At 32.7% G+C, this 11215-nt stretch overlaps 1 protein-coding gene across 1 annotated transcript; it reads right to left on the reverse strand.

Annotated features, from left to right (window-relative positions):
* Positions 1-607: 607 nt before the first annotated feature.
* On the reverse strand, positions 608-1327 carry LOC126776617 (uncharacterized). The gene is made up of 2 exons (XM_050499267.1): positions 1249-1327; positions 608-777 (listed from the first exon to the last, which is right to left on the reverse strand). The coding sequence occupies exons 1-2, from the start codon at positions 1310-1312 to the stop codon at positions 608-610; spliced, it is 234 nt and encodes a 77-aa protein (XP_050355224.1). The 5' UTR covers positions 1313-1327.
* Positions 1328-11215: the final 9888 nt, after the last annotated feature.

Raw genomic sequence — 11215 nt, forward strand, 5'->3', positions numbered from 1 at the left:
GAATGTTCTGATAATTACAATGTAGCTTGAATGGATCTAAATCCATAGCTTCCTATTCATATTTATCAACTATCGCTGCCAACTAACTACGCAGCTCATTCTTGAAATTAAAATTTGTAGAACGGAAGCAAGCCAAGAACGACACAGAAGAAGAACACACGGTGTGTTCGTGTCTTCTGTGCTACGACGCTGCTACGACCACGACAGTCGTTGTTTTCGAAAATAACAGATAATTTCGTCGATCAAAGAAAAAATTAAGCGGTTGCTAGATAAATAAAAGGATTTTTTAATAAAAATTTAAAAAAGCTCGGTAAGACCTGAGCGCGGAGAGTTTTCACCGGGCTCAAGTATATATTCTTCAAAAAAGTTATTGGGAAATGTCTGTTCACATTTTATATAATCGTTGTATAAGTTGCCTTAAATTATTTTTAACATAGCTATTTAATTATAGGTATAATTAACACCTTCAAAATCAAGAGTCATTATAAAAGCTTGTAAATGGAAAGTTTCAATAAAAATTTTACACACATTATTTATATTTAATAAACACACACATAAATAATATACAATGACAAATAGCTAGGACATAATTTAAGCTTTGAATATTTTACATCAAACTTGTGAACTGAGCGCTCACGATTATGTATGTAACGCATAAGCTGACAAATTTCAAAGGTAGGGAAGCGTCCAGTGGGATCATCCTCCAAATATTGTACTCAAATGGGCGAAATTTCATGTAGTCCAATGTCCGTTGAATCTCCAGAAGTAGTATCTCATCTTCAAATAAAAAAATTATGATTATTTATTAACAACAACAGAATCTTAAGTTAGCTAACATCATGTTGCAGACACACCCAAATTAAGTCTTCGACTAGATGTCGATATAGACATATACATATTTCTAAGAAACTGGTCCACATTTCTGGTTACCCAAGCTGGCGCTTATTTAGCCCAAAAGCTGAGTCTAGCGGTGCAGAGAGGCAATAGTGCCAGCGTTTTGGGTACAATGCCACAGGAAAATCTTTTAGACGGCGTGTTGTTGCTTTAAATTTGTAATGTGTATTTTGTTCTTTTTATTTTAATTTTGTATTTTATAAAAATATTTGTACAAATTTTATGTATATTAAAAATATTTCATAGAAAGTATTATAGACGTAGTCAGCATTTTTCAATAAATAACGTTAGCAAAACTGAATAATTGAATTAATATTAAGAACATTCATTGCGATTCAAGTAAACTATAAAAACCTTGAGTGTCAATCAGCAATAATAGTAACACGTTTCTGATATTGTCAACTTCATTCGATATCATTTCAAAAAAAATTGCTGGTACGCTATTCAGAAATACGGTGTAGACTCCGATGTAAAAGTATATATAAAATGAAATCGGCGAATCCTGAAATAAAAAATAATCAAAACGATACGACATAGCTTACAAAATTAGAAAACTGAAGTGGCAGTGAGTTGATCACATACGTCGAAGGGTTTATAGCTGTTGGAACAGACGAGTCCTAGAGAAGAGATCATGGATATACAGCGTAGGACGCTCTCTAGCCAAGTTATGACGTGAAGTAATTGGCCGGACCCAACTAGATTAGGAAAGCGGAGAACCAGGAGCTACAGAGCTCCTTGGGAAGGGTCTTTATTCAGCAGTCGATTGGACATTGGCTCATTGATTGATTTGCATTTAATAACATTTTCATCAGATTAAAGAATTCGGGTACATTGAGTTTTCAACTTTTTAATAGCTAGAATTACCTTGCTGAGTGCAGCCTTCATACCTTTGTACATATACATCACAGTTTTCGGCAATCCGACCAATAATAAAATACAGATCTGAAAAAAAAATATAGAAAAAAACGCTACAACGATAAAAATATTAAGTCAAGGAATAAAAATTTGGAAAAAACATCACTTTACCCAACATTCAATTTCAAAATGAATATTCTTAATGAAATCCATTGTATTGTGATAGAAAAATAGATATTTCCTTATATTTTCAACTTTCGCGTTGACCCTTTCTTTTCCAGTGGTATTAATTATCAAATGTCTTAATGCAATTTTCATTCTGAGTGATTTCATTACTTGATATATTATTTCAAATACGATAATTTTTGACACGTAATTAACACAGAATGTTATGTATGCTGCAATTGCAAACCATGTATGGAGATCGCAATAGGAATATCCTCCTTTTGCAAGCATAAAATATAAACGAATTATGAGTGCTACAGTTAACGCTACGCATACATAATTTGTTATATAAACGCGCCTAAAATTTAACAACACGTGAGTTTTCTCAATAAATGCGTATAAAAAATTTACGTAGTTTCCTTTCAGTATGAAAGACAGAAATAAATTTAAAAACACTTCGACCATAGTAAATGTATAATTCTTTTCGAAGTTGAACGGATTTGGAAATGCAATTACATAAACAGAAACAAAAAAAGACAAGAGCAATAAACAATACACTCGTAAAATTATTTTTTTAAATGTAGAACATTCTATATTATGGTAATGACCGACAACTAGCCGAAGTGTCATGATATTCTTAAATACTGTCAAAGATTTCATTTTAATTTTATTTAATTCTTAACAGAATATTAATGTAATTCGATGGAGAGTTACGACAGTTTACTGCGTTCTAACCGTAATGTTGAACAATAACTCCGACTAAAACCTTTTATGATAATGAAATTAATATAATGTACTTTTATATGTACATATATGTTTACTCACAATAATACTTGATATTATAAATTAAATATATTTTGTAAGGTGTAATTTTAGGGTACAAAATATTGAATATATATTTCATAAAATAGGTAGGTGACCTAGTTAATTGAACTACCCCATACCTCCCATAAATATTGGAATTGAAATATCAACCATTCCTTACATCGCTAATGCGCCACAAACCTTCGGAACTAAGATGCTATATCCCTTGTGCCTGTAGTTACACTGGCTCACTCACCCTTTAAACCGAAACACAACACCTAGACATATGTGTTTGTAAAATGCACTTCTACCAAGTAAGTAAATTACATTTTAGTTCTTGTGACTTTTCTATTGATATACATAATTTTAAGATCTATGGATCCTTAATATTGGATTGTGTTAATTATTTTTCCAATGTCCAGAAATCGAATAACATTACTCCGTTTGTTGTCACGTCATAGATCATTGATATACATCAAATTCCAAGATTATCAAGTTTACTTTAGTATATTACAATTCAAAATAAATATCTTTATGGAAACATCACTTTATAGCATTAGGGTATTTATTTAAACACAATTATATTTCATTGTTAGTTTGTTTAGAAGGTTGTAACTAGTGGAGATTAAAGATAATTTCTCTTTTGAAATAGTAAATCTAAACAGTGTATTGGAATTTAACAATGCCGTAAATTATAGTTTAGAACAATATTTATAAAAAGGCTGACAGAGTGACCTGGTCTTGCCCAAAAGTGCCTGGATCGGACAGAGTGCCATATATACCACTGAGACCTTCTCAGTGGTATATATGGTAGAGCATACTCTAGGATTTGAAGTGCAGCTGTATTACATATATATATATATTTGTGCCTAAGAAACGTATGTATGGACGTATTGAATGAAAATAGTAGTATGCGACTTCATAGTTAAACCTTAATTTTCGTTTATTCGATTAAAAACAAAGGTACAATCACGAGAAAAATTTAATCAATGCTTCTGTACCTTTTGTGTACATTTAAATCGGACCGTTTCAGAGACAGGCGGTCGTTGGACACGGTCGTGGACCGTTGTATTCGATTTTCAAACGGAAATGCCGTTGACAGAGACCACTTCTTTGTTCTCGAATCGTTCTATTTTCAAATAAAATTGTACGGTTCGCACGTGGCGAATATAAGAATAAAGTTAGCTTGTTGTTTAAATAAAAGTTAATTTTGTACTGACAAGGACTTTCAATAAAGAGTAAAATTTAAGATTATTTCCACTCTAGCGTTTGTTCAATGTTCATTATTTTTTACCAACTAGTCCAGTTTTCAAAGTAAACGGCTTCTTTAAAAAAAACAATTTGTTCTCAAAACTGCAACGTTCCTTCATTAAGAGTATGAGTATCGTTAGCAGAAATCAATCCTTACCGATTTTCATCTACGATAATCAATCTAATCATTAAGCTATATTTAAACAATATACTATTGTTAGGAATATCTTCCGAAGGAGCGTGGCCTAGCGGCTTGACTTGATCACGTGATGATCATCGTGGTGGGGACTGGCCCTGCCGAGCTCATCGGTCGACCAGGCTGGTTTTAGACACTTCTGCTTGTGTAAAAATATTTCAGTTGCTCAGTCTTGAATCCTTTGTTCTTTGTTTTGTTTAAAAAACTTATTTCCATCCTGATTCCTAAAACTATATAATATATATCCGCTCTGAAACTATTAACTATCATTAAACAAAACGATTTGCCGGTTGGCGTGGTTGGTAGGTACTTGTCTTTTCACGCCGAAGGTAGTGGGTTCGATTCCCACCCAGGACAGACATTTGTGTGCATGAACATGTCTGTTTGTCCTGAGTCTGGATGTAATTTTCTATATAAGTATGTATTTACAAAAGAAAAGTAGTATATGTAGTATATCAGTTGTCTGGTCTCCATAGCACAAGCTTTGTACAAGCTTAATTTGGGATCAGATGGCCGTGTGTGAAAAATGTCCCAGGATATTATTATTATTAAAGTTTCACATCAATAATATGAGCAATTCTTGTGTGAATTTAAAAAATAACAAACAAACTAAGCTTAGCTCCTTATAATTGTAGTATAATTTATAGCAACGGGAATTAATTTTACTCAGAAACTACTTAATTGAAATGATATTTAAAACAATATCTACCATTTTAAGTTAAACATTTACTTGACTATCTAGTTTCATTCGCAACAACAGATACTCTGAACGTTCTGTTACGTGAGGCAAATTTATATACGACTTAATAAGTTGTGTCGTTTCATTTAACGCAAGAAACGGCGGGACAAGTTATTTGTATTCAGCAAATGTTTTTATAAATAATTGAATTTAAAAGAAAATGTTATTCATATTTTGTTTAATTAAAAATAAAAAGTATATACCATATTTAATTTACAATTATTTGAATTGTCTTATTGTTTTAAATCATTTCGATATCTTTAGTTTTAAAAGCGTTTGAAAACTTATTTTTTTAATATAGGTGAGGTACATTGGCATATAGGTAAAGGTAAGTGGTCGTCACTTCCTAAAAATATTAGCATTGTAAAATATATTTATCACACTTATGTACATCGTCAATGGTCAACCAAGCTTGGAAACTAAGGATATTATTTCGCTTTTGCCTGTAGTAACACTGGCTCACTCAGAATTCAAACCAGAACAGAATGTCTACTGCCTACTCCCTTCAGTCTGGAGTTTCCAGGGCGGATCGCTGGGGGCTCACTCAGAGCTCAAACCAGAACACAATGTCTACAGTCTACTCCATACATCCTGGAGTTTCCAGGGCGGATCGCTGACGAGATCGTCGCCGACGTCCACGACCCCATTCTGTAACCACGTATCGCCCTCACCGCTATGTAATGTGATACCTGAATGGTGAGAATTACGGCATTAAAAAAATATATCATTCACCATTTAATGTCCTCATACGATTTAAATATGTAATTTGTTAAATAATGTTCTATTGAAACTGTTTATTTTTTATGTATTATTAATTTTATAATATATTTTTATTAAAAACGGGAGCAAAATTGTAGTTATAAGATTAACATAAACGTATCTTAAGTAACAGCCTGTAAATGTCCCACTGCTGGGCTAAGGCCTCCTCTCCCTATTTGAGGAGAAGGTTTGGAGCTTATTCCACCACGCTGCTCCAATGCGGGTTGGTGGAATACACATGTGGCAGAATTTCGATGAAATTAGACACATGCAGGTTTCCTCACGATGTTTTCCTTCACCGAAAAGCACGAGATGAATTATAAACAGAAATTAAGCACATGAAAATTCAGAGGTGCTTGCCCGGGTTTGAACCCACGTTCATCGGTTAAGATTCACGCGTTCTTACCACTGGGCCATCTCGACTATGTATTATTAATTTTATAATATATCTCGATTATGTATTATTAATTTTATAATATATTTTTATTAAAAACGGGAGCAAAATTGTAGTTATAAGATTAACATAAACGTATCTTATTGATATGTAATTACTGTATTGTGAGCCAGTATCGCGTCGCGCGTCCTGTTGTTAACCTATTAGAATATACTTCGTAATACCGTGACTGTATTTTATTTATCCCACAAACATACACTCTAACACCTTCTGCGGTTTCCGCAGAATAGCCATTTGCGACCGGTCTACATTCAGAGGTGATAATTATGTACTTCCATAAAACATAAAATTGTACATTTTGGGTATGAAACGTCTGAAAATTGTTTTTTACTTCGAATAGAATATATTCACTTTTTCATAATAAGAGGAAACAGACCATATCAATTTAATAAAATGAATATTATTCAAAGTCCCCACGTCATATTTGTTCCCTATTTTGTATAGAAAAGGGACATTGCATATAGAAATCAAAGGGCTACTTTGGCATGTTGACAAATAAACGTATCAAAATAATATCTTAACCAAATATACAAGCCAATGTAACGTTTAACCATATTAATATAGAGCCCATATTCCTGTAACGCTTTTAAAGACGTAAAGGTTTCATATTATCAAGGGATTTGAACCGATTTATTACGAAAGAAGTGGTCGGTTTTTGATGTATTATTTTCATATTTATATTTTGATACGAATGAGAGGATTCAGTTAAGCCGCTTATTAGATAACCAGAAATAGAGTAATTTTAATATTAAAACATTATTTTATGTAAATCTTGATACACAATTTTTTTCTTGTTCGGGATAAACGTAATGTTTATTGTTATAACTGTAACTGGGCATTCTAAGACCTCCTCCCTTTGAGGCTTGGAGCTTATTCTGTCACGATGCTTCAATGCGTTGGTGGAATTTCTACTGGCAGAATTTCAATGAAATTAGTCATATGCCTGTTTTATCTATTAGTTATATTAAATTATATTTATTTGATCGATAAATAAGGTTAACGGTATATATCATAAATTCAAAATCACATTCGACTACAAAAACAATGTCTAAGCGGTTTAAGTCGCCCCGTTTACATGTGTACAGCATGCATCGATTCATCATATCAAAATAAAGCGTTTTCCGATACAGCCCCAACGTTCTAATGTTTAAAACATATCTCCGATGTTACCATGAAAAAAAATATATACCAAAGCGGGCAGGAATTTTTCCCGGTGTTGCTAGACAATAAAATACGGTGAGCGGTTTTTTGACGGATGACTGAGTGGGGTGATGAATGGGTACGACCTTTATGCTTAATATATTGTTAGAAAATAAATTTATGCTTTATCGAAGGAATATTTTTTTTTCTATTTCTATTTTATGTTTTTCTATTTTACCGCTGTTAAATATTTTTGTGTTGGGCTTTAATTAAAGAAAATAATCATTTTTAATATTTATTTTAATACAGTGAGTAGTTTTTTGTTTATTTTGACGAAATATACATTCATATTATATAATTCGTATGTGATTGTGTGTATTTGAGGTCATAAATCAAGTAAAATACAGTCCATTCAATTAAATTCGAACAAGATTGAAAGACAGGAATCCATCAAGACGTACCCGAGCAAATACAATTATCTTATCAAAATCGGTTAAGCCTTAGGAAGAGTTCAGTGCAATACGAACGAATTAAATATATAATTATGAAGGCATACATAGTTTATAATTATATAATGTAAATGTGATATCAAATATGATCATGTAATACGAATTTAAATGCAGTATTATCGTTAATTGATTCAGGTAATGATGCAAATCAGTTGTACGGAATCTATTAGCGGGAATCATCGCAGTGTTTACATTATATATGTATATGATTACTTAATTATGTTAACAGAATATATAATTTGAGTATATATTAATGATGTGGACTTGCTATCGTGCAAATAATAATGATAGATTATATCATTTGTTATTGATGACGTAATATTGATACGCGTTTGCGTTTTTTGTTATTTATGATAGATTAAAAATTATATACTGTTGCAATATTATGTTTTAATTTTAGTATTCCTATTGATATTGAACCTTTCTCACTCTGTATGGAATGTGAATGAAATTAAAATAACTAACAAAACTTACCTCTATCTATCTAGTAGCTATCTTTATCCCGATATTCAATCCCGGATTGAACCAATAATGGGTTCACTGTAAATTCTCAATATTAGCCCGGATTACACCAGATTTAGCACCTTAGCAATGTTTCAACTGCGGTATCTTGGAAATCATTTAGAGCCTTTGGTACGGAGACAACTCTTTCCGGTCATGTAGAACTTGCCGTCCCATCGGATTATGAGAGTGAACTTGTATAGTCGGCTTATCACCTTTGAGTCTATGTTATATCCTGGTGTTCATTATTGGTTATAGTTACATTCAATATGTAAAAAAGTACAGCAATTTCACAAATTCAAGTTAAAATTTAGTTCAATTGAAAATAAACGTACAATATTTTAATACCACGTATTCGAAAACGACTGGCTCGACTGCAAACAATCGCATAGAGTAATTGCATTGAGCATTTTTGCTTGTGTTTCTGTAAACAGTATGTAAACGACGCGACTACAATACAGTCAGGTTGTCTGTTTGTTTTTGGCAGAGGATTTTGTGTATTCATGTTAAAATAATTCGTCGAACTTTGTTTAATTTTATATACAAGTTTTCGCTCAGTTGTCGAAATATATTTTTAATATGAATTTGAAACATACTCACCTTGAGTATGATGATGTTGAGAGCTAGTGTAACTGCAGGCACAATGACCATGCCATCTTTGTAAGGTAGATGGCGCTTTTACGAAGTAAGCAATGATTAATATTTTTTTAAATGTCAACGTCTATGGGCGGTGACCACTTACCATCTGATGGTCCACTTGTCAGTCTGCCTACCTAATATATTAAAAAATAAATCGACCATAATATAATTTAATTAATTATTTATAAACATATTACGTGCGGACGTGTGGTCCGCATTATTGGCGACGTAAAGGTCACAAACACCCTTGAGCCTTTACAATTGCGTCGAGAGATAGCAGCGCTGAGCGCTTTCTATCGACTGTATCACGGCGAGTGCTCTGAGGAATTATTTTCTTTAATTCCTGCTTCCCCCTTCCTTCATAAGTCTACGCGTGCTGGCTCTCGATGTCACCGCCTAACTGTGACATCAAATCCATCGCGCACAAAGAAATTTGGCAACTCCTTTCTTTGTCGCAAAAATGGAATTCCTTACCAGCTCACGTGTTTCTCTCCTCTTACAAGCCGGGTTCCTTCAAACGAGGCGTGAAGAGGCATCTTGCGGGTCGGCAAGGCGAGGGCGGATAGTGCAGAACATTCTTCCCGACTGTACTAGCCGTCGTCGCGTTTGGACTCTTCTAACACCTACCATCAGATGGAGTAAAGTTATTTGCCATCCCAGAAATATAAAAAATAAAATTTAATAACTTTTTCTATTTTGTAAGCTATCTGTACTTAAATTCCTGTGTTTGGTCGACGTAATATCTCTCAGTATGTTTACAACATCCATCTGTATTCCGGTAAGTTTTTTCCGTAACTTCTTTCTAGCGATCGGGATAAAATCATTTGCATCGAACAATTGTTTTGTGTCGCCTTGATTTCGAATTTCATTACTAGATTGTATGGGGTTAACATGTTTTGGACTTAATTTTTGCTTACTCCGTTTCTCCTCAGGTTTTGTAAACATAAGATATTGAATACAATGTTACAAGCCATTTGCATAATTTCGAATCTGCTTCGAAGTCCTGAATTTTAGTCATATAATACTTTTAGAGTACTTTTACGTTGTACGTATGTATTCGTTCGAAATTTAAATTATAATTCATTACTAGTTATTATGAATTGATGTCATAATTTGTAGTCAAAGTACGCGAGATTAAACAAACGCTCACGAACATTCGCATACATGCATACATAGATACCTATAATACATGCATGACCTACATTTGTATGCCCATGGTATGCCATATCAACACAACGTTATGTATGAGATAATTGGTAGGTACCAACTGAGACGAACCTTTACATAACCCTATCTAAAACAGAGTTATGTATTATCATATATTTAATATACAAGGACTCTGGTGCCGTTGAAAAAAAAATTATATAAAAATATATTTATTTATTTTATTTATTGACACTTTATTGCACCCAAACTTAAAACTAAAAATTACAATTTTTAAACAAAAAAGTTGCATGAGGTGCAACAGGCGGCCTTATCGCTAAGCAGCGATCTCTTCCAGGCAACCTTTGGGCAGAGGATCATAATATTTATAAATGGGAAGGGTACAAGCCAGTTTATCTATATACTACATACACTACTACATACATAATACATACATACATATATATACTACACTACTATTATATATAATATAAATATACATATATATATATACTATAATAAATACATACATAAATAAATACATAATATATATATAATAAAAATAGATTGTAATATTATGTAAAAGCTGCCGTTTTTGCTGATGCTACTTCCTTTAGAAATCATGTGAATTCCAATTGAGTTATCTTCAATATCACGGACAGTATTTCTAGACCTTTCAGTATTTATAAAGAAAAAGGTCTAGAAATACTGTCAAATACGGTTTAAGAAATACGGTTGAAGTTGCCTTGTGACTCCAGTGTATATATTCTAGTTAATCTAATGATGAGCCGAGATACACCCGAATCATAACCGAAGATTGCATTCAAACCCACTGAATTTTCATCAAAACATAATTATATTTAGTATTCGAAATAAAATATAAATGAAAAAGCGGACTAACACCACTGAAGTTTTATAAACTTAATTGTGTTTGTAATTCATATTGTTCTCGACAGTGAAGGAAAACATCGTGAATAAACCTGCATTTATCTGACAAAACAATTTACTCCTAACAAGGCTGTTACTTTTATAAATAATCTGTTATTGGTACAGATTATAAATGTGAAAGTAATTCTGACTGTTCTTACTTCACGGCTGGGGTAGCCGTGAAGTCAGAACTGTACTGGTGGGGTATTTTGATGAAATTTAATAAGTAGCTAGCTTGT

The sequence above is a fragment of the Nymphalis io genome, chromosome 20, assembly GCF_905147045.1.
Source record: "Nymphalis io chromosome 20, ilAglIoxx1.1, whole genome shotgun sequence".
NCBI lineage: Eukaryota > Metazoa > Arthropoda > Insecta > Lepidoptera > Nymphalidae > Nymphalis > Nymphalis io.